This window comes from Equus caballus, chromosome 11 (genome assembly GCF_041296265.1).
Source record: "Equus caballus isolate H_3958 breed thoroughbred chromosome 11, TB-T2T, whole genome shotgun sequence".
In the NCBI taxonomy this organism is placed as follows: Eukaryota; Metazoa; Chordata; class Mammalia; order Perissodactyla; family Equidae; genus Equus; species Equus caballus.
Window position 1 is genome coordinate 19,188,586 of NC_091694.1, and position 27,357 is coordinate 19,215,942.

General features: G+C 51.4%; 2 protein-coding genes across 20 annotated transcripts in view; both read left to right on the forward strand.

Moving 5' to 3' along the window:
- GPATCH8 (G-patch domain containing 8) overlaps positions 1-6,536 on the forward strand; it is a 102,495-nt gene extending 95,959 nt beyond the window's left edge. For all 16 annotated transcript variants that reach the window (XM_070227160.1, XM_023652404.2, XM_070227165.1 and 13 more), the window contains one exon: positions 370-6,536. In XM_070227160.1, coding sequence (XP_070083261.1) covers positions 370-4,246 — 3,877 coding nt within the window. In that variant the 3' untranslated portion in view covers positions 4,247-6,536. The remainder of the gene's footprint in view (positions 1-369) is intronic.
- Positions 6,537-10,378: 3,842 nt separating this feature from the next.
- ITGA2B (integrin subunit alpha 2b) lies at positions 10,379-24,208 on the forward strand. Of its 4 annotated transcripts, NM_001081793.1 has the most exon segments (30): positions 11,078-11,265; positions 12,839-12,960; positions 13,048-13,145; positions 13,252-13,417; positions 13,695-13,741; positions 13,818-13,863; positions 13,947-14,075; positions 14,450-14,497; positions 14,657-14,700; positions 14,853-14,906; positions 15,046-15,098; positions 15,300-15,511; positions 17,684-17,866; positions 18,147-18,192; positions 18,295-18,399; positions 18,483-18,538; positions 18,631-18,782; positions 18,902-19,027; positions 19,432-19,499; positions 19,660-19,807; positions 20,380-20,472; positions 20,756-20,835; positions 21,155-21,235; positions 21,358-21,454; positions 21,554-21,706; positions 21,826-21,951; positions 22,431-22,544; positions 22,776-22,877; positions 23,092-23,208; positions 23,983-24,039. In NM_001081793.1, coding segments are annotated over 30 exon segments (3,111 nt in total).
- Positions 24,209-27,357: the final 3,149 nt, after the last annotated feature.

Here is a 27,357-nt window from a genome sequence, read left to right on the forward strand (position 1 = left end):
AGTAGGATGATACAATAAGAAATGAGAGTGGATATAGGTCTGATAGACTGTACCAGATGGTAATGGTACAGTATTTGAATTGTGAGATAAGCTTTACTTTTCATATTTTAGACAGCTTCAGAAGCAGCAGCAGTAACTGACTAGCCCTAGGATTGTAGCTCGGTAGATTAACAGTGTGAGACTGCTTAACGTCACTGAGGAAGTTCCCTTCGTTTGCACAGGGCTAGGGTATTACTACCACCCAGTATCTTTGAGACCTACATGCAATGAGTAGTAGAACATAAGAGATAAGTACTTTATAAGAAGTATGAAATACACCCCTAAACCTGTTTTTTTGTTTGTTTTTCATTTTTCTAAACCACTGTGTAGTGCACCTGGAAGTGGTCCCATGTTCAGACCAACCACAGTGGCTGTAGATGAAGAAGGTGGAGATGATGATAAAGATGAATCAGCTACAAACAGTGGCACAAGTGCCACTGCCACTTGTGGCCTGGGATCTGAATTCTCCACAGATAAAGGAGGCCCTTTCACTGCAATACAAATCACTAATACCACTGGACTGGCACAGGCTCCTGGGTTAGCCTCCCAAGGCATCAGCTTTGGCATTAAGAATAATCTGGGGACCCCATTACAAAAATTGGGAGTGTCATTTTCCTTTGCCAAGAAGGCTCCTGTCAAACTAGAATCAATAGCATCAGTTTTCAAGGACCATGCAGAGGAAGGGACCTCTGAAGATGGAACAAAAGCTGATGAGAAGGGTTCTGACCAAGGACTGCAGAAGGTGGGAGACTCTGATGGTAGCAGTAATCTTGATGGTAAAAAAGAGGATGAAGACCCCCAGGATGGAGGGTCCCTTGCCTCAACCTTATCTAAGTTAAAAAGAATGAAGCGAGAAGAAGGAGCTGGGGCTACGGAGCCAGAGTATTATCACTACATCCCCCCAGCACACTGCAAAGTAAAACCTCATTTTCCCTTCCTACTGTTTATGAGAGCCAGTGAACAGATGGAAGGTGACAATAGTGCACACCCAAAGAGTGCCCTGGAGAGCAAAAAGAGCATTTCACCCAAGCCTAAAGGCTGCATCAAGGTGGCAGCAAGCCAAGGAGCAGAAAAGACAGTTAGTGAAGTCTCCGAGCAGCAGACAGAAACCAGTGTGGCTGAGCCCTCAGAGCCTGGAAGCAAAGGTGAGACAAAGAAGCCCTCAAGAGATGTAAGTGAGCAGAGTTTAGAGAGTCAGTGTGCTTCAGAGGTCCAAATGTGTGAGTCTAACTCTTCTAAAGAAACTTCTCAGGCCACCCCAGCAGGGAAAGAAAGCCATGAGGGACCCAAACATCCTACTGGTCCCTTCTTTCCAGTTTTGAGCAAAGATGAAAGCACTGCCCTCCAGTGGCCATCAGAACTATTAATTTTCACCAAGGCAGAACCCTCCATTTCGTACAGTTGTAACCCTTTATACTTTGACTTTAAACTTTCAAGAAACAAAGATGCCAGAGCTAAAGGGACAGAAAAACCAAAGGACATAGGAGGCTCCTCAAAGGACCATCTCCAAGACCTTGATCCAGGCGAGCCAAATAAAAGCAAGGAGGGGGAAGAGAATGTAGAACATTCCTCAGGAGGCAGAACAGATGCCCCTGCTTCAGGGTCTGCCTGTAGCAGCCTGAATAAGCAGGAGCCTGGAGGCAGCCATGGGTCAGAGACAGAAGACACAGGGAGAAGCCTTCCTAGCAAGAAAGAACGATCTGGAAAGTCCCACCGACACAAAAAGAAAAAGAAACACAAAAAATCCAGCAAACACAAACGGAAACACAAGGTTGACCCAGAAGAGAAAAGCTCTAAGGCAGAGTCTGGGGAGAAGTCTAAGAAGCGCAAGAAACGAAAACGAAAGAAGAATAAGGTATCAGCCCCGGCAGATTCTGAACGGGGACCCAAACCAGAACCCCCTGGGAGTGGTAGCCCTGCACCACCAAGAAGACGGCGGCGAGCTCAAGAAGATTCCCAGCGGAGATCCCTCCCGGCTGAAGAAGGGAGCAGTGGCAAGAAGGATGAAGGTGGAGGTGGTGGCAGCTCACAGGATCACAGCGGGAGAAAACACAAAGGTGAGCCTCCAGCTTCATCCTGCCAGCGAAGAGCTAGCACCAAACGGAGCAGCCGGTCCAGCCATCGCAGTCGACCCAGTAGTGGAGATGAGGATAGTGATGATGCTTCATCACGCCGGCTGCACCAGAAGTCTCCATCCCAGTACAGTGAGGAGGATGAGGAGGAAGACTCGGGCAGTGAGCATTCCCGTAGCCGTTCACGGTCTGGCCGGCACCATTCTTCACACCGTTCCTCCCGGCGTTCTTACTCAAGTAGCTCAGATGCTTCTTCAGACCAGAGCTGCTATAGTAGACAACGCAGTTACTCTGATGATAGCTATAGTGACTATAGTGACCGATCACGAAGGCACTCCAAGCGCTCCCATGACTCTGATGACTCAGACTATGCCAGCTCCAAGCACCGGTCCAAACGGCACAGATATTCATCTTCTGATGATGACTATAGCCTCAGCTGCAGCCAGTCCCGAAGCCGGTCTCGGAGTCATACTAGGGAGCGCTCAAGATCCCGGGGCCACAGTCGCAGCAGCAGTTGTAGTCGCAGCCGAAGCAAACGGAGAAGCCGCAGCACCACGGCCCACAGCTGGCAGCGGAGCCGGAGCTATAGCCGAGACCGCAGCCGAAGCACCAGGAGCCCTTCCCAGAGATCAGGCTCCAGGAAGGGATCATGGGGTCATGAGAGCCCTGAGGAGAGGCGTTCTGGTCGTCGAGACTTCATTCGCTCTAAAATCTACCGCTCCCAGTCTCCCCAGTATTTCCGATCAGGCCGGGGAGAAGGTCCTGGGAAGAAAGAAGATGGCAGAGGAGATGATGGTAAAGGGACAGGCCCACCCTCCCAGAACAGCAACAGTGGTGCAGGAAGGGGGTCAGAAGGTGACTGCAGCCCTGAAGACAAGAACTCTGTCACTGCCAGACTGCTACTGGAGAAGATTCAGTCAAGGAAAGTGGAGAGGAAACCGAGTGTGAGTGAGGAGGTGCTGGCCACCCCTAATAAAGCCGGGCTTAAGCTCAAAGACCCACCTCAAGGTTACTTTGGGCCCAAGCTCCCCCCTTCTCTTGGCAGTAAGCCTGTCCTTCCACTGATAGGGAAGCTCCCAGCTACCCGAAAGCCCAACACCAAGAAATGTGAAGAGTCTGGCTTAGAAAGGGGGGAAGAGCAAGAACAGTCAGAGACAGAAGAAGGGCCTCCAGGGAATAGTGATGCCCCATTTGGACATCAGTTCCCCTCAGAGGAAACAGCTGGCCTCTTATCGGACCTACCCCAAGAAGAGCCAAAGTCTGAAGAAGCGACTGCTGATCACCCTGTGGCTCCACTAAGCACCCCAGTGCACTCTGACTGCTATCCTGGGGACCCAACCATCTCCCATAACTACCTCCCTGACCCCAGCGATGGGGACACCCTAGAGTCCTTGGATAGTGGCAGTCAGCCAGGCCCCGTGGAATCCAGCTTGCTGCCTATAGCACCAGACCTTGAGCACTTCCCCAGTTATGCACCTCCCAGTGGGGAGCCTAGTATTGAGTCAGCTGATGGGGCTGAGGATGCTTCTCTGGCCCCACTAGAGAGCCAGCCCATCACCTTCACCCCCGAGGAGATGGAGAAGTACAGCAAGCTCCAGCAGGCTGCGCAGCAACACATCCAGCAGCAGCTTCTGGCCAAGCAAGTGAAGGCCTTTCCAGCCTCTGCTGCCCTGGCCCCAGCCACTCCAGCCTTGCAGCCCATCCACATTCAGCAGCCGGCCACAGCCTCTGCCACTTCCATCACAACTGTTCAGCATGCCATCCTACAACATCATGCTGCAGCAGCTGCTGCTGCCATTGGCATTCACCCCCACCCCCACCCCCAGCCACTTGCCCAAGTACATCATATTCCCCAGCCCCACCTGACCCCCATTTCTTTGTCCCACCTCACTCACTCAATCATCCCTGGACACCCTGCCACCTTTCTCGCTAGCCATCCCATCCACATCATTCCTGCCTCAGCCATCCATCCTGGGCCCTTCACCTTTCACCCTGTCCCACATGCTGCCCTCTACCCTACCCTGCTTGCCCCACGGCCTGCTGCAGCAGCTGCCACTGCCCTCCACCTTCACCCACTACTTCACCCCATCTTCTCAGGTCAGGACCTGCAGCACCCCCCCAGCCATGGTACATGAGTTGGGGGATGGGAGCCCAGGTAGGGCCAGGGAAGGTGACCCATAAATCTTCCCTTGGGGGGTGTTGAGCCATTAATACCAGCAAGTAGAAGCTGGGATGGGCAGTGTCTGACAGCCAAAGAATTGATTTTTGGCTTGCAGGGGTGGTTTTAGATTTGAGGTTTGCTTTAGGTTTACTATCAGGGATTTTTTTCCCCCTTCTCCCTTTCTGTTTGTCCCTTCCTCTCCTGTGTTTCTAAGCTAGGGAACACCAGTAAGTGCTACCCACCCCTCTGCGGCAACATCTCCAAATTGTTGAGTTGAGATACTTCCCTCCTCCCTCTACTTTTTATCTTCTGCCCCTCCCTTCTAGAAATTTTAAAACATTTTCCTCCTCTCTGGCCGGCGGGTTGTCCATCTGGTCCTGCCTTCTCAGTGTCTTTGACCATCCCTTGGTGACCTTATATTATCCCGGGTGAGGTAGAAAGGGATTCTGACCTGGAACCAGATGCTACTCAGGCTGTTATTCAGCCCACTTCCCACGCAAATGGAGAGCCAAACATTTGGCACTGTTGTCCTCGTGTCCCTCGTCCCAGAAGAGACATCTGCATATCCCAGAAAAGAAGATCCTATCATGAGTAGAAGCTGTGCGGAACATAGAGTCGCCATGTTCTTCCCCAGAGAGGAGCTCATGTGTCTGAAGGGTGTATTTTCTTCTGTCATGTTGATGTTTCTTAATTTATAGGATTTTTTTTTAATGTAAAAAATTGCACTGAACTCTACAAACGTAAATGCTGCTTTTTGTAGCTCATATAAAAAAGGTTCCATATTTGTAGTATACTGCAATAATATTTTTTACATCCAGCTCTTTAAGTGATCCTTGTTCTGGTGGCTTTGTGTAAATATGTTTGCCCTAGTTGAATTAAGAAACTTTAAAGGTTATAAAATGAAAACAAAATAAAGTATTTGTTTTCTGCTAGATGCAAAAATGACTAAGCATGTATATTTTATCAAGCTCATGTATTTTTTGAAGTTATGAACTATAAAAATGTTAAAACAAAAAGAACATTGTTTAACATTTTTTGCTGGGACAAAATGTTTAGTAATTTGCAGTAAGTGGTGCCCCCAGCATTGGGGTTTTTTAACTAATGGGTAGCGATCTGCTGGGGGCGTCAGAGGGATACTCACTTAGGACAGTCTCCCTTGTCCTTGGCTCTTTTATACAGAGAAACAGGTGGGCCCCGCAGACGAGGAGAGAGATTCGAGAGCTTTGTTCTCCGGCAGCAGTGAGATTCAGAGTGATTGTCTGGGGGATTCCTGGGTTTCCTGGGTGCCTTGTTCCAGGCAGTCCATTTGCCTTCCTAGTACTTAGCCCCCCTCTGACAATTTTTTTTTTAATGTGCCTTTTGGGTTGGCTAGAAATTGAAGGAGAAGTAGACTGGAGGATGATAGAGTTGGGACAGTTTTCTTCCTCCTTTTGTTGGGAGGTGAGCACATTTATAGACACTGCAAAATTTTTTTTGCTTCATAGTTTCTATGCCTCCTAGCCCATTACAGTTTAAGCAGTAAAGATTCCTTTTTTCATTTCTCTCATGACACCTACCAGAGGAAGTACCACCTGAATTCATCTTCATCCTCCTCTTTTCTTTCACCTGGGCTCTTAGACCTAATTCACGCACCGACCCAAAGGTGTTTCTATTGCCGGTCTCATCTTCTGTGGTGTAGTTAGCAGTTCCCTGTTCAGCATTTCCCTGCCTATTCCTGTGGCTAGAATTGGTTGGGTGGTCACCTGACAGGAAAAACAAACCCTGTTTATCTGGGCCAAGGCTCTGTGTCTGCCTTTCTTCTCAAATTCCCAAAAGAAAAGCTTTTGAGTTTATGAGAAGCAAGTGCTGGGCAAACAGGGCTCTTGACTGGGCCTCCTACCTGTTCACTGCTCCTCGTCTGATCCAGAAGCTTCACTTTTTTGATAACTAGCACTGGAAAAATGAAATCATCTGTTTGAAGTGAAGGGACTCATTTTTATTTGCCTTCAGCCCATGTAAATATTTAAATATTACAGTATTAACATTTTTGTGCTGCTTCCCATTAGCTTGTAGATTGAGCCATATTCTGGCTGCCTCTCTGCCTTCCTGGGGGCAGTTTTCTTTAACTTCCAGAATAGTGATTTTAAAACTTAAAAAAAAGAAAAACAAAATAACCTATCTTACGAGCATAACAGATTGTATTTAACTTTATCACATATGATAGAGATATATATGCTGTAAAATTAGGGAAAGGAACTTTCTAATAAACCGATGATTTGTGGAAACTTAGCAGAGTCTGTCGTGATTGTTGCCCCATCCACAGAAGAGGGGAAGGGATGGAGTTACGGTTCAAATAGCATCTTGTTTGAAGTGATCGAGGAATAGATTCTTATGAACCAGTTGTTTATATTGTTTGGAATTATGCTTCGCAAAGCTCAGGCTGCCAAATAGAGGGAAAAGATTATGGCAATGGGAGGAAGTAATAGTAAAGTTTCTGTCAGTCGTAGGTGAATGTCTTGGAATGTGCACCACCTGTCTGCTCTCCCATAAGGGTTTTCTTCTCTACCCTTTTCCTCCTTTTAAAATATATTCTGTGTAGAATGTATGGCATGTAGGTGCTCACTAAATGGGTGTGGGATTTCTGGCTTTGATTTTTAGGATTTTGGATGAACTTCAGGGCAATGGGATTACAAGAGTCATCTGCCTGCCCTTTTGCCCTCCAGATGGAGTTCTGTATACTGGAACGAGTCTTGCATTATTCTCCTCAACCCTTTAATACCGCTACAGTGCTTGAGAGCTACGTGGTAAAAGGAAATATGCCCCAATTGTTAGCAGATAAAAGTTTCTGTCTTCTGTATCAAAAAATCACAAAAGGCAAAGGAAAGTTTAGTATCAAAAGCTAACCATAGATTTGTAGTGATAAATTAATTTCCTCCCTCTTCCTCAGCCTTACCTCTGTTTCTTTCCTACTCTCCCATACAGCTGTTCTCCCTTTGACTAGAGAGAAACTATTCAATTTGAACCTTGGGTTGGATGCTCAGATCTGCCTATTTTCCTAAAATAGCAAAATTCCTGCCCAGAAAGAAAGGATGTTAGAAAATAGTGATTTCCTGAGCAGACAAGGTGTCAGTGAAAGTGGCAGACTGGCCCGTAGAGAGTAAGCTACGTGAAGTGTGCAGCGACCTGATTCCAGTAAGGGTTCTTCCACCTGCTTCAGCCACTTGAGCTTGCAACATGGAAGTACTCCCTCTTCTGCACCCGCAGTGACTAATTCAGGCCTTGTTAACCATTTCCATTCTTATTTGCCAGAGATACTTTCACTTCTCCCTTATCAACTCATGTCTGGATTAGTGCAGCATTTTCCTGGCTGGCCTCCCTGACTCTAATTCCCTGTCCCATGTAAGCTTACTGGCTTTTCAAAATCTGAGTGCAGTTCATTTTGTATTCAGTGCTTCCCAGTAAAATTATAAGCTCTGAGAGGACAGGGACTGACTCTTATATTTGTTTTTTTCTTAACCCCTTATGTTCTAACCTAGAATTGAACACACAGTAAAATTTTGATTATATGTTCAAGAAAGATATGGGCAAAGTAAAATGCCATTAGCTGAGGATTGTGCATCAGAATTTAGCAAGGAAACATCAAAGATGATAAACGATTTTTTCTGTGTATCCTCCACATTACCTAGCTCAGTGCCAGGCATGTAGAAGTTCAATAATTGCTGACTTATTGAAGCCTTAACAGAAGTTTGAATTCATTGAGGGATTCTAGGATTCAGGCTGATGGGACGGGAAAGTGGGAGCAGTGTGTCAGCACTCCTCTGCCTGCTGTCTCAGAACAGAGATCAACTCAGCTCTGACCCCACAGGAACAGCCATGAGGAACAGAATCCTTGCTGAATACCAAACTCGTCTCCCTTCCCAAATCTGATCCTCCAGCCTGTTTCCAGCTTTACTTAATGTTACCACTGTCCTACCAGCCAACCATGCAGCAAAGTTTTGAATTACTTTTGACACCTCTCGACCACATCCAGTTACTGACTGTGAATCTCTGCTCTCTCTTTTGTTCCTGCCATTAGTACACTGGTTCAGGCTTCATCACCTTTATTTTCTTTTTTTTTAAAGAAGATCTACAACTTTTTTTTTTTTTTTTTCTAGTTTCATGGAGCATTTCAACATCAACATTTACCTCATTTCAAGCACACACACACACTCACAGCTTGGCATTATACAGATGTACTGAAACTTGATTTGGTTTTGTGTATGTGTGGTTGGGTTTTTTTGGTGAGGAAGATTGGCCCTGAGCTAACACCCCTGCCAATCTTCCTCTGTTTGTATGTGGGATGCCACCACAGCATGGCTTGATGAGTAGTGTATAGGTCCACACCCTGGATCCAAACCCATGAACCCTGGGCTGTCCAAGCGGAGCCTGTGAACTTAACCACTATGCCCCCAGGCAGGCCTAGGCCTCATCACCTTTAACCAAGATTACTGTTACTACTCATTTCTCTAAGTCTTGCCTTATCCAGTTCCTTCTATCCACAGGCAGCCAGTGTAATCATCCAAATTGGAGCACAATTGATCAATGTATCTCTTATTCTCGGACTTAAAAATATTTATGATTCTCCATCTCCTACAGGTTAAAGTTCAAATTCCTTAATATGGCATTCAAGGACGTCCAGTGATTTGACCCCAGGCTTCCACTCCACCCTCATGCCCTGGTCCACCCTTTATAAACACCCTATGCTGAGTCAACTACTTGCCCTTCTATATAATTGACCTCTGTGTTCTTCTGCCACTCTCTTTGCTTCTGTTATTTCCTGTGCCTAAAAACCACTTCATTCTCTGACAAAAAGCAACATACTGTAATGGTTAAGAACATGAATTCGAGCACAAATGTGTTTGAATCCTAGTTTTGCCACCCACTGGCGGTATAAGCTTGGGCAATTTACCTAAAATTCTCTGTGCCGCACTGTTTGTGTTTATAAAATAAGCATAACACCAATTTCATAGGGTTGTTATGAGGAGCAAATGATTATAAATGACTTCAGCTAGGTATAATCTCTACCCTTTCCAAGGCATGCTTTCCTATCCCTCTGCCGCAGTTCTTTGTATTCAGGTCTTAACTCCCTCTGGACTAAGTTCTTTAAGGATCTTTGACAACTATCTTTGTATCCCTTATCACTCAGGGCCTTGAACAGAATAACTACTTAAGGAAACGTTAGGGAAATGTGAGTTAATATTGGGCTATACAGTATACACCAGTAATACAATACCAGTCAGTTGAGGAGAGTAGGAGGGTGGAAGGTAAGTATTCATTCTAACGAATGCTTTACCTGCCTGCCATGAGCTTGGCACTGGGAATTCAGCAGTGAAGAAGGCCCAAACTAAAGTTAGAGGAGTTTCTAAACTAGTAAGGGATAGGATTTTGAGCTGGGCGCTGAGGTGGTGAATTATGATGGAAGGAGCTGGAGGGATTCCAGAATGGCAGAGGGTAACTGGGCAGGATAAGATGATGGTTAAATTTGATCAGAAATTATAGGTCAAAAGGAGGATGTGGCTATGTTCTTTTACCCCTAGCAGGGCTCTTGAATTTCCTAGCTGAGAACCTGGTTTTTTGGGAAGACATGCAGTGCCAATTAAGATTTGTCACTCCTCTTCCTCTCGTCCATAGAAAATGACCTTGCCTTTCTGCTCAAAACTATGCCTTCTCTTTCCACTCTGTGACTCCATGTTTACATCTTCCATCCTCAGTACATGTTTCCATTCAGTCTGTCTCAGCAATACCTTCTACGTGTTGGGCTCTTGGCTAGACCCTGGGGCTACAGGAAGGAACCTTGCTTTCAAGGGACTCATGAACACAATCCAGTGAACAGACCATGACTAAACAGTGTGATTGGTGCTGTGCCCATGTGTGTTAACCCCAGGGTGCCAACCTGAGGAGTAGAGAGAGGCTTCCCCTAGGCAATGACCCCTCTAGAACTGTCTTGATGGCTGGACCAGAGCTCTGTCACCCAAGAAAGAGTGAGGGCCTACCTTCAGAAACTGAACAGCTAGTGTATAATCTTGGAGCCTCTGAGCCAGAATACACTGGAATGACTCCACTTTATCCCTATCTCCTTTCCCCTCAGGCCAGGATCCATTCACCACCCCTTTCCCAGCACTGGCTGAACTGCTCTTTGGCCGCATTAAAACTTGGCCTGAGATGGAGGAAGAGTGAGGAAGCTACTGCACCAATATGGCTGACTGAAGCTGCCCAAGGCCCTGGAAGGAGGAAGTGGATAAGTGCCTTATCCAAAAGGATACAGCAGCCTCGGGTCTTATCAGGGGGCAGAAGCTTCCTTACTCCTTCCCCCACCTCTGACCAAGTCACAGGGTGCCAGAGCAGTGCAGGCAGCTGCAGAGGGGGTAGGGTGGGGAACTGTAGAAGTGTGGGCTAGTGTCGAGGTGTATGGACAAGTTAGTTCATGGTTGCACTAGCCTAAGCAGACGGCAATGGTGGCTTTAGACCAGCATGGTGGTAGTGGAAATGGGGTGAAGATTCAAGAGATGCACTTAAGAGTCAGAATCAACAGAACTTGGTGATAAACTACTCTCAGGATAAGGGAGGAGTCATGGCTTTCAGCCATGAGCATCCACCCCCAGGGTGGCCTCACCCACTTCCTGGCAATCCTAGAAACCAAATAGGTCCAGCTCCTATAGCCCTTTGCTCTGCCTACCGCTCAGCAAATGGGTTCCAGTTTGATAAGAAAAGACTTCCTGTGGTGGAAACCGAAAAGAAGAGGAAGAAGCCAGCCCATTCCTACCTAGGAGGTTGTGGAAGAAGGAATATGGCCAGAGCTTTGCGTCCACTTCATGCCCTCTGGCTTCTGGAGTGGATGCAGCTGCTCTTGGGACCCGGTACAGCCCCTCAAGCCTGGGCCTTGAACCTGGACCCGGTGCGGCTCACCTTCTACACAGGCCCCAATGGCAGCCACTTTGGGTTTTCACTGGACTTCTACAAAGACAGCCGTGGGAGGTGAGCCTTGGGGGAGGTTTGGGTGCGGGGAGAGAGAACGATTCCCCCACATCACTGCTTCTGTGGGCCTCGAGTTCCCCACTTATGATAGAGGTTGAGCGGTGACTTCTGGAGTCTACGCGTTCTTATTAGGAATACTGGGGAGGGAGCGCCTCAGGTGAGAGTGTGAGGGAGGGGCACCAAGGGGGAGATGGGCACAAGAACAAGGGAAAACCAAAGTTGATGCCCTTATTTTTTTCTCCAAGGGTCGGTTGTACATATCCACTCTCATCCCCTCGAAATACAGAGAGGAACACATGTTTTAAATTGACTTGCAAAACTATAAAATTGTCTACCCACCCTAACCTTGCTTCTCTACTCCCTTCCCTCATCCCCATCAAAATATAGATAGCTGAAAAGAAGCAATAGACCATTAATGGTTGGGATTAATCAGGCTGCAAAATCAGACTGCCAAGATTGGAGTCCTGGCTCCTCCTCTTTATAGTAACTACCCTGAGCTATTAGTTATTGTTGACACTCTGATGCCCAACTTCAGGGAGGGGCTATGGCAGACAGACTTCAAGTATCAGCCCCTTGGGGAATTGCCTCTGCTGAAGAGAGTCAGCTCCCCCAAAGTCAAGTCCCCTTCCCAATGTGGCCTACAGCCAATGACTGATCAATGAGGAGTGTGGAGGGAGAATGGGGTGTAAGCGTCTGACTCTCTCACCTTAGCTTGAGGCAGCTCTGAAGGGTCCTTCACCTCCAGAGCTCTCAGGGTGTTGACCCATGATTGTCATTGGGCCTGAATCTCAACTCCACTCCATCCTGTGCCCACTCCTGCTTCTTCCCCCTCCTTTCCACAGATATTGATTCATGGGCACTACTTAATAACATCCTGCCTGCTAAAAAACATACACACACACACACATATATACATTATAACATGTTTTGAGCACTTGTTACGTGTTATTTGGCGGGCACCGTGCTGACTCTCCCTCATACATTATTTCATTTACTTCTGACGGCACTGATCGGTTGCTATGGTTCCCATTTTATATATAGCAGAGCTGTGATTTGAACCTATATCTACTAGACTCCTCAGCGATATCAGCATGCCACCCCACACTTTAGAGGTGCCCACTAGCTTCCTAATTCTTCACCCATTAAAACTAGCTCTCAAGAAGGAATCTGGTAACAATCTTATAAGTCTACAGAAAGACCTTCTAGGAAGCATGTAAACCCCTGGCTTTTGGTGGGGGGGGATGGGGAGTGTAGATGGTATACAGAGATTAGGAGGTCTTTTTCAGCAAGGATAAGAAACCCCACGTGTTCAAATCAAACCAAATGATTATAGTCCCAGCTTTACCCTTGATTCGCTCGGTTACTTCGGGCATGTGATTTCCTCTCACTGGGAGTCAGGTTCATTGGCCATAAAATGAAGACGTTGGCTTAGATAGTCTAGGAGGTCTCATTGAGGAAAGATGATCCAATGCTCCCCAAAGTACACCGCCCATCCGCTTAGTGCTCCCAGCGCAGGCACTGGGCATAGGGTACCCCGGAATCCGCACAGCCCTCACCCAGCTTTCTTCCGCAGCGTGTCCATCGTGGTGGGCGCCCCGCGGACCCTAGGCCGCAGCCAGGAGGAAATGGGCGGCGCTTTCCTGTGCCCCTGGAAGGCCGAGGGCGGCCAGTGCACCTCGCTGTCCTTCGACCTCAGTGAGTCCCGCGCAAGGAAGGAAAGGGAGGAGCTAGAGGGAGCGTGCCAGCCGAGCTTCAGCGCCCCATCCCTCTTGTGTCCTCCAGATGATGAGACGCGAAACACAAGCTCCCAAATTTTCCAAACCTTTAAGGCCCAGCAAGGACTGGGGGCGTCGGTCGTCAGCTGGAGCGACTACGTTGTGGTGGGCGCCGCGGGACAGGGCACAGGGAGCAGACGGGGCAGGGACTTGTGGAGTGGGGGGAACCCGAGTCCCGTCCCTTCCCCACTCTCCTGTGGCCCCGCCCCAGGCCTGCGCCCCCTGGCAGCACTGGAACGCCCTGGAAAAGACCGACGAGGCTGAGAAGACGCCGGTAGGTGGCTGCTTCGTGGCTCAGCTCGAGAACGGCCGCCGCGCGGAGTACTCGCCCTGTCGGGACAACATCATGAGCCATGTTTACAGCAAAACCTACTTGGGTGAGCGCAGCAAACTGTTTTGGCTCCGCCCACTCGCGGCCACTGAGCCCCTCCCTTAATCTGATCGTCCTAGCGCCCCAAGGCCCTGCTTTCCGTCCGGCATTGCCCAGTGGCCCAGCTCCTGGCCCCGCCCCGCCCCGCCCCCGCGCCGTTTCAAGGCCACGCCTCTATATTACCCGAGGACCCCCGCCCCTATATGACTCCGCCCGCGCCCCAGGCTCCAGCGGACGCTTCTTGACCCGCCCCTTAACTGACGCCTCCTCTTTGCCTCCTCCAGGAGACAAGCGCTACTGCGAAGCCGGCTTCAGCTCGGCGGTCACTCAGGCAAGTAGGGAGCATAACCGGCACGGGGGCGGCTCCCGCGCAGGGTCCCCTCTTACCTCCAGGACTTCCCTTTCAGGCTGGGGAGCTGGTGCTTGGGGCCCCTGGCGGCTATTATTTCTTAGGTACGTGACCATCCATACACCTCCTCCCTTTCTCTCCGCCTGGGGTCTCTGGATCCCCACACCCGTTTTCCCTCGCCCCCTAGGTCTCCTGGCGCGGGCTCCAATTGCCAATATCGTCTCGAGTTACCGCCCGGGCACCCTCTTATGGAGCGTGCCCACCCAGCGCTTCACATTCGATTCCATGAAACCAGAGTACTTCGACGGCTACCGGGGTAACCCTGGCACCTCCCTGCTAGTCTTCCCAGCCCTCTAAGTGTCACCGCCCTCCCCTGCCGGTCAGGTCCTGCCCCAGCGGGAGTGCCAGTCCCAGCTGGACAGCCCTAGCTCCTCGCCGTCTGTTCCTGCATCTTCCCCAGCAGGCCGGCGGACTCCACTACGCCCCACCTCACTCCTCGCGTCCTGCATTCGCTGAGCGGCTTAGGGCAGCTCTTGGCCTGTCGCGGGGTGGGGGTGGGGGTGGGGGCTCATTTTTCCCGTCTGCAGTTTGGGGTTTAGACTGGATCGTCTCTGAATCTCCTGTTTCCTCGCCCTCAGCCCCCTCCCTGCTTCGCTCTCCCGCAAGGACTAATTCGCGTTCTGTCTTCAGGGTACTCAGTGGCCGTGGGCGAGTTCGATGAAGATCTCAGCACTACAGGCAGGAAATCCACTTTGTCAGGGGCGGGGGTTGGGGAAGATTCCCAGCCGGGGAAGGGGCACCTCGAAGCCCCACACCGAAATCAACCCGGGGGGCGGAATGGCGGGCGGAAGGTGGGTAGTTCGAAGGACCTCATTCTCTGGGCCCTGCTTTCCCCAGAGTATGTCTTCGGTGCCCCCACCTGGAGCTGGACCCTGGGAGCGGTGAGTGGCCCCTGCCCCGATACTTGGCATCCTGAATCCCTGACTCCACTCCTCAGACTGACAACCCCTCCAAACTTCCTGCCTTTTCTCACCTGGAGCGGGAGACTGTCGTGGGGGCAAGTCTGATGCGCTCCTGTGCCGTTTCCCCACAGGTGGAAATTTTAGACTCGAACTTCCAGATGCTGCACCGGCTACATGGAGAGCAGGTGGGGGCCAGGTGCTGGTGGGGGTGGCCGAGGCTGGGGATTGGGGCCCTAGAATATTCTGCGAGGTGTTGGGGGCAATGTCTAAAAGAGGGTCCCATGTCCAGGATCGGGAATTAAGATGCGCCTCCTCTTCCTGCAGATGGCTTCGTATTTCGGGCATTCGGTGGCTGTCACTGACGTTAACGGGGACAGGTGAGGAGGGGGACGCCCCACACCTACCCAATTGGGTCCCCAATTACCGGAGGCATTGACTGCCCTTAGTCTCCTTTCGTAGCCCTCACTCCCACATGACCACCAAGGGGAGCGGGAGAGTGAAGATGGACCAGCAGATTCGGCCCTGGCCCACAGCATCCCCCTAACCCACCCCACCTAACCCACCCTTCTGGCCTGCAGGAGGCACGACCTGCTGGTGGGCGCACCACTGTACATGGAAAGACGTGCTGACCGCAAGCTGGCGGAGGTGGGGCGCGTGTACTTGTTCCTTCAGCCTCGAAGCCCCCAACCGCTGGGCCCCGCCAGCCTCCTGCTGACCGGCACACGGATCTATGGACGATTTGGCTCGGCCATCGCTCCTCTGGGCGACCTCAACCGAGATGGCTACAATGGTAAGGGAAGAGAGGAACCTCACTTGCTTCAGAGGGATTAACAGCCACAACAAAGACCGTGGATTTGACCTGGGGGCAGCGGGAGCCAGGAAGGGCTTTAAGCAGGAGAGAGTTAAGGGAGACCAATTAGGATTTGTTTTCTTTCATCCAGGCAAGAGATGATGACGACCTGGATGTGGATTTTGGCAGTGGAGTTAGAAATGAAGGTGGTTTCACAGATATTTAGTACTTAGATTATTAGGATTTGATGAGTGATTGGATGTGGGGCTAAGGGAAAGAGGAGTTAAGTAGGTGGTGGTGCCTTTCACTGCCTGGAATTCAGGTCATGCAGCAGGTCTGGGGAAGATAGATGGGCAGAAGATCAGCAGTCCAGTTCTGGACTTGTTAGAGCTTGAAGGACTTGGGAGCATTAGGCAGAAATGACCAGAGAACAGTTGGATGTGGCTTCCCCCACTTCACCAGAGAAGTCTGAGTGGGAGATAGGGGCCTGGGGTGAGTGGACGAGGTCCTGGGAGCCTGTGAAGTGAGAAGAGGCCCAGGACAGAGCCCTGGGGTGCAAGAGCATTTAGGGGACTCCCAGAGGCAGTGAGTCTAGAAAGGGGACAGAAGAGCATCCAGAGAGGTAGGAGGGAAACCAGGAGATCTGATGGCCCAGAACTCAAAGGCAGAGAGTGCTTTAAGCAGGAGGAAGAGGGTTCAGTGGCTCCGGATGCTGCTGAAAGGTACAGTTAGATGGGGCTGGAGAAGCATCCATGGGCTTAAGCAAGTAGGAGGTCATTGGCGACAGTGACAAGACTCCCTTCAGGATGGGTGGGGGCAGAAGCCAGAATGCCATGGGGCAGTGTATGAATGAAGATGAAGAATTGGAGGCAGCCAGGGTAGTCAGCTCTTTCAACCAGTGTGACTGTAAAAGGAAGAAGAGAAACGATGATCACCCGGAGACAAGGGTCAAGAGGTTATTTTCATTTGGAAGAAGATGGAGTAGGTTGAATATAGGGGAGGATGATCTTGTGGCGAAATGGGGGGGGGGGGGGGGGGGGGGCGGGGGGAATGAGCCCTGGGAGGGTCCCTGCGATGCCTGGAGAATGTGGGGTTGGGATGCTCAGACCAGTGCCAGGAGGGACACCTATTCCAGGGTCAAATGGGAAAAGGGAAAAAAAGTGGGTGTGGATTTCTAGCACAACAGTTGAGCTGCTTCTCTTTGAGAAGGAAGTGGGAGGCTGGGAGCTGAATGGAGAAGGTTTGAAATAGGTGCTGAGTAGTCTGAGAGAGGGAGCTGAGCAGAAAGCCCTGCAGGACGGCTGGGCAGCCCGGAGGTCCCTAGTGAAGTCTGGAGTCAGGAATTCATGGTGCCCAATCTGGTGGTGTCTAGCCAGGCTTGCCCAGGACTAGCAATGGGACAAGAAGGCTAAGGATATGGCAAGGGTGATAGAATGGTCAGGAAATAAGTGAAGAGACGAGAGAGCCAAAGACGAGGAGAGTGGAGGCCCAGGGCCTGGGGACCGAACTGTGGTCAGGGTAGTCTATTCGGATGAACTTTGTGTAACTTGATCAGAAAAATAAAAGTATATTTTTCAAAGAAAAAACTGCACAGAAAACATACCATAAACAAAGTCAGAAGACAAAAGAAAGGCAGTTGCCATATATACATCAAAGATCTTAATTCCTATCATGTGCAAAGAACTCTTACAAATGAATAAGATTATTAACAAATACCTTTTCAAGAGAGACCTTAAAAGTTTTTAGTGATGACAAGCCCATGGTGTGGCTCTGGGTTTGTGTGAGGAAAGCAGAAGGGGGTGAAGGTCCGTAGGGGATGAGAGGGCCAGTATTTAGTAGGTCTTGGTTACTTAATCTTCTGGGACTCAGCTTTCTCTCTAATATGGCAATAATAATGCCTAATTTTCAGGATTAAATGAAATCTTGTCAGTATATTTTTCTCTAGATTGTGAAAGCTGTTACTGTTTTTATAATAATCCCACTTGATGGGTCTCTCTCCTACCCGATCGTAAACTCTTGGAGGGCAGGGCAGCCCCCTCCTTGACGCAGATCTTTGCATCCCTCTCCTGGTCCCCTAGGGTCTGGGCAGAGAAGGAGCTCCGGGAAGTTTCACAGGACCACCTGGAGAGATTGGGTAACAAACAGCCACTCCATTTCTGTTGCTCCTTCCAGATGTTGCAGTGGCCGCCCCCTATGGTGGTCCCGATGGTCGGGGCCAAGTGCTGGTGTTCCTGGGTCAGAGTGAGGGGCTTAGCTCACACCCCTCCCAGGTCCTGGACAGCCCCTTCTCCACAGGCTCTGCCTTCGGCTTCTCCCTTCGAGGTGCCACAGACATCGATGACAATGGATATCCAGGTGCCCCTGGACTGCCTCCAGCTAGACAAGAAGGGCCTTTGGACATTAGCTGGAGATACTGAGAGACAGCCAGGGGCCCGTGCCTAACTTGGTGCCCCACTGAGAGCTCTGACCTGTCTGTGGCTGGGATGCTGGGGGGCGGGGAGACCAGATCAAACCTTCAATGGAGGAAGTAGTGGGAGGAAGTAGTGTGAGGAACTCCTGGGAAGATGAGATGAGGACCCCATGCCCTCACTAATTGCCAATTCTGACCCCCCCCCCCCCCGCCCAATATCTATAGACCTATTGGTGGGAGCTTACGGGGCCAACAAGGTGGCTGTGTACAGGTGAGCTCTGGCTCCAGGGGCAGGGGAGGGGAGGGCCCACACTATCAGAGGAGATGGGGCCAGGGGAAGCCACAATGGCAAGCCTTCCCCCATTCCCACCAGAGCTCAGCCGGTGGTGATGGTCAGTGTCCAGCTGCTAGTGAACGATTCGCTGAATCCTGCTGTGAAGAATTGTGTGCTGCCCCAGAAAAAGACATCAGTGAGCTGGTGAGGAGATGGAGGGCATGGGCCAGGCAGGATCTGGGACCAAGAGGGGCCCTAGCCCCTGAGCCCCACTCATGTCTTTGCAGCTTTGACATCCAGATGTGTGTGGGAGTCACTGGGCACAACATTCCTGAGAAGCTGCGTGAGTGGCACTGTGGGGACAGGAGGGAAGAGGGCCTGGCCTTCCCTGAGGCTGGTCAGGGAGATCCTGACCCTCCCTGCTTGCCCTGCCAGGCCTAAATGCCGAACTGCAGCTGGACCGGCAGAAGCCCCGCCAGGGCCGGCGGGTGCTACTGCTGAGCTCTCAACAGGCAGGCACCACGCTGCACCTGGACCTGGGCGGGAGGACCAGCCCCAACTGCCGCACCATCGAGGCCTTCCTCCGAGTATGCCCAGGCTGTGCATGGGGCATGGGCTGGGTGCTGTTGGTCCAGGGGTGGTCAGTGGGAACACGCATGGTAAGGTGCACTATAGCAAGGTATCCTGACTCTTGCCTCCTCTCTAGGATGAGGCTGACTTCCGGGACAAGCTGAGCCCCATCGTGCTCAGCCTCAATGTGTCCCTGCAGCCCGAGAAGGATGGAATAGCCCCTGCTCTCGTGCTGCATGGAGACACCCACGTCCAGGAGCAGGTGGGGGTGGGTGGGGGCAGGCAAGGGAGGTGCAGGGCCCCTGCCAGAAAGTCAGGGTTAGGGTTAGTATAGAAGTCGTAATGTGAATTCCCAAGCCTTGATGTCACCTCTAATCTCTGATGCCATTCTAAACCCTTATGAAACCCCCCAAAATCCCAATATCTCCTAAATCCTGATGTAAACCACAAGTGTTGATGTCACCTCTAAACTCTGATATAAACCTACAAATCCTGATGTCAACACCAAAACCCTGACATCGTCCCAAACCCTGATGCAAACCCCAAAGACCTGGTGTCATCTCCAAACTCCTTTCATTCTCAGACCTTCTAATTCCCTAAGCCCTGAGGTGACCCCAAACTTCACATGCCCCCAATTTACCCTCCCACCCTGATGTGCCCCTCCAGACCCGCATCATCCTGGACTGTGGGGAAGACGACCTGTGTGTGCCTCAGCTTCACCTCACTGCCAACGTGTGAGGAGACCTCCTGCCCTGCCGGGCCCTGTCTGCCCCAATGACACCTCCTCTCTACCTGGGGTGTCATACGCCCCCTATGTTGTCCTTAGCCCCTCTCTTCATCTCAGACCCTGGGCCTGGACTCGGCCTCCTCAGCTTTACTTCTTTCTTCCCACAGGACGGGCTCCCCACTCCTAATTGGAGCCGATAATGTACTGAAGCTGCAGATGGATGCCACCAACGAGGGTGAGGGGGCCTATGAGGCTGAACTGGCCGTGCAGCTGCCCCCAGGTGCCCACTACATGCAGGCCCTCAGCAACATAGAGGTGAGGCCTCTGCCCAGGGGCATTACCCGGCACCTGGGAGGCACAGGAGCCTTGACTCTCATCTCCCGCCCTGAGAACCCCCACTTCTCTTACACTTCGCTGTGAAAGCTGCGATTTCTTCCTCTTTTTTTTTTTCTTAATTTGGAGGAGGAGTAATTGCTAATAGCACAAAATTTAAGAACTCTATTATAAAATCCAAACCAAAAATGGCTCAGGAACCAAATGTTAACAGGAACCTCTGTTAACATTTGGTGGATTTCCTTCCAGTCTTTTTTCTCAACATCAACAGACACTGACATAGGTATACATTGATTTTTTATATTGTTAATATTGTTTATAACAATGGGATCACAGTTGATGTAATGTTTTGTGTTTTTATTTCTAAAAAGTTCATTAAAAAAAATAGAGTGCTACAGTAATATAAACAGTAGAACGTGACAGTACCTTGAACTCCCACCCCAAGAAACCCCCTACCCACCCTAGCACAGAAGTCTTTTCCAGACTTTCCAAGGAGTTTAAATAGATATGGGCTGCTCTGTAACTGCCTTCTTTCTTGGAACTGCCTCCCAAAGGGCTTTGAGAGGCTCATCTGTGACCAGAAGAAGGAGAACGAGACCAAGGTGGTGCTGTGTGAGCTGGGCAACCCCATGAAGAGGAATGCCCAGGTGGGGGCGCCGAGTCCTGGATGCTGGGTCTGCTCCACCAGGGGCTCCTAGACAATTAGGTTTTAGGGGCTGGGTTTGGAGTCAGCTCTGGGATGGAATCCTGGTCCTCACACTCCCTAGCTGTGTGTTCTTGGGTGAGTGACCTTCCCTCTCTGAGTAGGCTTCTGAAGAAAATGGAGATAATAATGGTGACCTTGGAGGATGAGGACTGGAGGCCATATTCAGGACAGGGCTGCCCAGAGCAGGCATTTGGGCAGTGACTTTGGCGCCCGCTGTCTCTCAGATAGAAATCACGATGTTGGTGAGTGTGGAGAACCTGGAAGAAGCTGGGGAGACTGTGTCCTTGCAGTTGCAGATAAGGAGGTACTGGACTGGAGAGCACTGCTACCCACCACCCTTCCCCTTATCTGATCCTGCTACAGAGACCCTCAGACGCCCTCCATACAGAACCGTCTTCTGGGATGCCTGCTCTTCAGACTTCCCTGTTCCCCTTCCTCAGAGACTTGTTTCTGAGTCTTGGAGTCCTATAGGAAGTTCTTTCCCAGGTCTTACTTTAGGATGGCATGCTGTTTGTGGAGGTAGCTCTTCCTGAGCCCTCTGAAATTCTGGCCCCGCCCCAGAGGGTCCTGATGTTCCGTGGGCTGGTGTCCCTGACCTGATTCTCCTGTCTCCTCCCCTCCAGCAAGAACAGCAAGAATCCGAACAGCGAGACTCTGCGGCTGCATGTACCTGTCCGGGCGGAGGCCCGCGTGGAGCTGCGAGGGTGAGAGGCCGGGGATGGATAAGGGAGATGGCAGCAGAGCCCTACGGTTCAGGGGGCCCTGGCGGAACCCCCACAGGTAAATCAGGGCATCAAGCTCACTGTGAGGGTTCGGGCCCCTGCAGGAACTCCCTTCCAGCCTCCCTAGTGGTGGCAGCAGAAGAAGATGACAGGAAGAACAGCTCAGACAGCTGGGGTCCCAAAGTGGAGCACACCTATGAGGTAGGGAGGAGTCTCCGGGCCCCGTGCTGGGGTGGGACAGTCCCAGGAGCTGGGCTAGTTGCTGAGCTACCTAACATCCTGCTGCCACCACCCCGCTAGCTCCACAACAATGGCCCTGGTGCTGTACGTGGCCTGCGCCTCAGCCTCCACCTCCCGAGCCAGTCCCAGCCCTCTGACCTGCTCTACATCCTGGATATACAGCCCCAGGGGGGGCTTCAGTGCTCCCCACAGCCGTCTCCTAACCCCCTCAAGGTGAGAGCCTGGATGGAAATCAGAGCTGTAGGTGAGACCTAGCCCATCGACCAGGGCCCCTCTGGGAGGATGGGGACATGGGCAGAGTGCAGGATCTGACTACTTCTTTGCCTCCCCAGCTGGACTGGGGGCTGCCCACCCCCAGCCCTTCCCCTGTTTACCACCCCCGTCACCAGCGGGAGCGCAGAGAGGCATTCCTGCCAGGGCCAATGCAGCCCTCGAGGCTTCAGGACCCAGTTCTCGTGGTGAGCAGACTCTGCGGTCTCCAGCAGGCCTCCCTGGACCTCGGGGGGCAGAGGGCATGGGAGGCAGGGAAAGGGGCCAGAAGTGTGATCTGGGCCACCGGTGGGCCACCTTGGGGCCACGGAGTACTCCAAGTGAATACGAAGGATTGTGCTGGTCTTCTGTCTGGGGTGGGGTGAGGGGCACTTGCCTTCTTTAAGGCTCTCAGTGCATTAAAGAAAATGAGTAAATGCCAAAGAGGGTTACAAAAATCCTGGGTATCGAACGCTGGATGATGACCCACTTCTTCCTGCCCTCTCCCTGCATCTCTGGGATGGTGTGAGCAAATCCCACTTAAAGATAACGTCCAAAGCTTGAATCTGAGGCCCTTCTCGAGAGAGTGGACTGAGCTCCCTGACTCCTTGGTCCCCTCTGTTTTGGATCCTTGGGGTGAGGGGTGATGGGTCCAGAGGGTCTGCAGACTAATGGCGCATCCCCTCAGAACTGCGACTCGGCGCCCTGTACTGTGGTGCAGTGTGAGCTGGAGGAGATGGCGCGTGGGCAGCGGGCCATGGTCACCGTGCGGGCCTTTGTGTGGCTGCCCAGCCTTCGCCAGGTGGGGCTTGACAGGGGTGGGTGGGGCCCAGGGGCTGAGCCCACTGGAGGCGGGGACTGATTATGCTCTGGGGAGAGGCGGGGTTGGGGGGCGAGAAGAGAGTGAGGGCAAGGTTTACTTTGGAAGGGATGGGATTAGGCCAGGGGCAGGGCTCCTCCAACGGGCAGTCCGCCTGGGACTCCTGCAACCAATAGGCCTCATATAAATTGCTTTCACCTCAACCCCATCCAGAAGCTACTGGATCAGTTTGTGCTACAGTCACGCGCTTGGTTCAACGTCTCCTCCCTTCCGTATGCCGTGCCCACCCTCAGCCTGCCCAGCGGGGAAGCTCTGGTGAGTACACAATGGTGGCAGAGGAGATGAGTCCTGCAGGCCCCATTGGTCTTCCCATGTGTCTGTGCCCAGCAGGTTGGGGGCGGGGCCTCCCTGGGTCAGAGGGGTGGGACAGGTAGGTGGCTTGGCTGGGGATTACCAACCCGCACGTCTGAGTCATTGGGAAAGGCAAGTGTCGTGGTGACTGAGGAGATGCACCCTGGTTTGCCTTCAGGTGCAGACGCAGCTGCTTCGGGTCTTGGAGGACAGGGCCATTCCAATCTGGTGGGTGCTGGTAGGCGTGCTGGGTGGCCTGCTGTTGCTCACCCTCCTGGTCGTGGCCATGTGGAAGGTGAGGCATGAGGGTGGGCACAGGCTCCGCCCAACCTCACAGGGAGGCAGAGAGAGATGGTGGCCCAACTGGGTGACCCCGGCCCATCTGATCGACATCGCACTGTTAGAATGTCATTCTCCAGAGGACTTCTTCCAGGGCACAGACCCCTGGGAGAGGTGACACCTGAAATTCTAAGGCCTTTACACCCCTTCTTCCTTGAGAGGAAGAGTCCCAGGGGAGGAGTCTTGCCTTCAGGAATTCCCTGACTGCTAAGGAGGACAGGGTCCGCTTCCTCCCTGCTTGTCCTTCCCTCCTCTGAGGTGGGAGACCCAGGTCTGATCCAAACCCTGCTCCCTAATGAGGCCCTGGCGGGGCACCCCCTCCTCTGAGCCTGGAGAACAAGCAGGCTGTTCTCAAACTCGCTCACACGTCTGAGTCCTGGGAAGCCATGGGCTTCCAGGAAGCCATGGTTTTCCCAGAGGGAAAACCACACCTTAGACTTATAATAATGAAATACATATCATCGTGAGCTTGAGCCGTATAGAGACATAAGCATCAGTATATAAGAAAAATTCAGGGAAGAAAAAACGAAACCTTTAAAAAAAATTTGTTACATGCATTATCTCTAAGTGGGGAAAGGCTTCCATTTGTGCATATAGTGGAGTCTGTGTTCTGCGCTGGTCCAGGGAGAGGACCTCGTGGCTGGCTGGTTTCTAGCATACTTCCTCCACGGCTGCTCTGGGGCCTAAGGATCATCTTTACACCCTGTCTCTGGTCCCTGTGCACCCCCAGGTCGGCTTCTTCAAGCGGAATCGGCCACCGCTGGAAGAAGATGAAGAAGATGAGTGATGGTGCAGCCCATACTCTGTCCCAGCAGGAGGACTGGGTGTGGGGCCTGTTCTACCCCATCTTCTCCAAGTGCCCCCCTAGCTCTGGTCAGACACAGGTCAGCGCTGTTCCATGGAGTCCTCCTGAGCCACCCCCTTTCCTGCTGCCTAATAAAGAGGCTGAGCCCCAACCCCCAGCATGCTGTCTCTTCTTGGGGTCCGAGAAGGAGAGGGGGTGATGTTTGGAGTGGGGATCTGGGACTGGTAGAAGTGTGAGCGGAGAGGCTCTCGGCCAGGACAAGGGTTGCAAATTACTGTCATTGGGGAGTGTCAGAGAGTAGAGAGTGAGGGTGGCAAAGAGGGAAAGAGAAGTCGGCCCCATGGCGGAGTGGTTAAGTTCGTGTGCTCTGCTTCAGTGGCCCAGGGTTTTGCCAGTTCGAATCCTGAGCGCGGACATGGCAACTCTCATCAAGCCATGCTCAAGTGGCGTCCCACATGCCACAACTAGAGGGACCCACAACTAGAGGGACCCACAACTAAAAATACATGGCTATGTACCCGGGGGCTTTGGGAGAAAAAGGAAAAAAATAAAATCTTTAAAAAAAAAAAAAGAGGGAAAGGGTGGCAGAGCCTTCAGGTGAGATTGGAGGGGGTGTGAGGGTAGCTGGGTGGGATGGGGGTTGGGAGCATTAGAGAAGGCAGGCTGGGTCCCAGGTGGGCGGCTTTAAACAATAGTTTTTTCAAGGTTTTTGGAGGGGTAAACTTCAAGATGACCTGATTTGGGGAGATAACATGCTCTCCCTACTCTCATAAAAAAAAAGCCTTTCAAGCTGTGTTCAGGGTGGGGCGGAGCAGAGGGCAGCTGGCTAAGCTAGCCTGAAGAAAGCAGTGCCACACTAGGGAGAGAAGAGCAGGCACTGCTATCCGGCCACCCTGCTGCTGTCCCTTCTTCCCATCAAGGAGAAGGGGCTTTAGTTAGGAAAGAGGGCACCGGGCAGGGAGCCCCCAGGAGGGCTAGGAGTGGAAGACAACTGTCTCCCTGCTGAGACTGGAGTCAGGGGCTAGAGGTGGGCGGTCTACCTGGAGTCCTGAGAGATCTGTTGATTCATGTGTTCAATAAATGCTGAGCACCTACCATGTGCCTAGTACCATTCCCGTGCTGAGATGGAGCAGCGAACAGCACAAAGTCCCTGCCCTTAAGGAACTTACATTCAACCAAGGGTAAAGAGCAAACACATAAATGTGTGCTCATGGTGGTCGGTGCTGGGAGTAAAAATAAAGATAAGGGGATAGTGATAGAATTATGTGGGTGTTGGGAGAGGGCTGACATTTGAGGCAGAGTGGTCAGGGAAGTCCTCTCTGATGAAGTGAGCAGAGAGAGGAATGAACGAGCCCGGCGGCTGCATGGGAATAAAGTAGACGGAAAGAGCAGCCGGTGAGTGGGCCTGAAGTGGAAGCAGGCTTGATGTGTTGAAGTAAAAGCAAGGAGGCCCATGGGCTGGAGGTGAGTGAGGGGTCCAAAAGAGGTCAGCAGTGGGGGCAGGCAGGCAGCTCCTTGTGGCCGTGGGGAGGACTTTGGACTTGATGCTAAGTGTAGGGGGAAGCCATTGATAGACTTGCCTCATAAGGGCTGCTAGCATTTGGTTTTACCCAAAGGAGTAAAAAGGTAAATTCTGAAAAGAACAGAACAATTTGACATCTATGCATGGCAAGTTCCAGAACAGGCTTCTAGTTAAGTGACTGTGAACATTTAGGAAAAGATTAAGCTGTGATCCTTGAACACCAGCCAAACTCCCTCCCCCCTCTGCCATTGCACTTGAGTGGCCCCAGACAATTTATCTTGATCCAGAAAAGCATTTGGCATTTGTCCTTATAGACAAGACAGAAATGTGAGCTGGATGATAGAGACTCAGATTTAAACCCGAATAACTTTGATAAAGCTAAGGAGATCTCTATGGGGATGTCCCAAAGCTCCATCCTGGCCCTGGGCTGCCTAGTGTTGTCATGAGTCTCTTGAGTGGAGCCAGGGAAGATGCTCTTCACTCTGCAGATGGCTGCTGGCTGAGAGGAAGCTCCGATACAATGGGTGACTGAAGCAGATTCAAGGCAGCCTCGACAGATTGTAAAGTTGGGTTGAAACCAACGAGATGAAAGTCAGCAGGGATGAGTGCTAAATCCTGTGTTGAGGTTCCCAAAAATTGGTTACATAAGAACAGGACTGGGAAATCTGGTCAGACGGAAATTTATGAAAAAGAAGGAAAGGGTGGGGGAGAGAGGGGGAGGAAAGAAAGAAAGAGAAAGAAAGAAAAAGAATGAAAGGAAAAAGGCAGGAAGGAAGGCAAGAAAGAAAGAGCAAGAAGGAAAGAAAGAGAAAGAGAGAGATAAAGGAAAGAAAGAAAAAAAGAAAAAGAAAGAATCTGATGGTTTTGTCTACAAGCTCGTAACAAAGACCCCTGAGGTCAGAAGACCCAACCAGGGTACCCAACCAGGAGAGGAGCACCAGGAGAGAAGCCTGCTGTCCTTAGGTCCTTGCCCTAGGCATCCAGTCCCCTTGAGGGTGCCACATTGTGAGAAGGAGAAGGTGACACAAACCAGAGAGAACCTGGAGAGGGATAGCAGATTAGATGAGGATTTGGCCACCCGGAAGCTGAGTGATGATGCCAACCAGAAACTGGAAGGAAAGAGAGCTTAGCTGGGGTAAGGGCAGGCCAATAGCTGTCTTCAAATGTGGGGTTTAATGGCTGAGGAAGAAGGAAAAGGCTCAGTTTGTCATCCAGGAAGCAGAACCAGTGGGACCAACCAGTGATTCTCAGTGGCAAAGAAAGGCTGCTTCCATCTCTAGAAGAACTTCCTAAGCATTATGACTGCCCAGCAGCGGATCTTATTACCTGGATCAACAATAGCACCTGTCACCTGTGCCAGACCCTTTCCGTCATCTCATTTAACCGTTACAACAACCCCACGGAGGTAGAGATTACAACAATTTTCACTTTAAAAGAAGACTGAGGACCAGAAAGCTAAGCAACTTGCTCATGGCTCAGTAAGAGGCAGAAACTAGACAGGAACCGGGACTGACTGATTCCCAAGGGGGCTGCACGCTACCTCCCCGACACTGTGCAGAGAGAATGGGGCAGTTCTTCACACTTTTTGGAGACACTCATGATCGTGCCTACCACTTTGAGTATGTTGCAGCCATCTTCTCTCCCAAAATTTTGCACCAAATCTCGGGGGCTCTAGAACTCAAAGACCCTGGTGACTGGACCCTATTTGCTACTCCTGGTCTCAACTGGGGGTCTGGGAGCGCGGGGTGGGGGCTGCCCGGTGGACCGAGGGTTGGCAG

Excerpts from the sequence above, each read along its gene's own strand:
- ITGA2B (XM_023651582.2), top strand. The coding sequence starts at position 10,862 with ATGGCTTTCAGCCATGAGCATCCACCCCCAGGGTGGCCTCACCCACTT. Across the intron at positions 14,907-15,045 it reads ACCGGCTACATGGAGAGCAG|ATGGCTTCGTATTTCGGGCA; the intron begins GTGGGGGCCAGG and ends CTCTTCCTGCAG. Across the intron at positions 19,500-19,659 it reads CTTCACCTCACTGCCAACGT|GACGGGCTCCCCACTCCTAA; the intron begins GTGAGGAGACCT and ends TTCTTCCCACAG.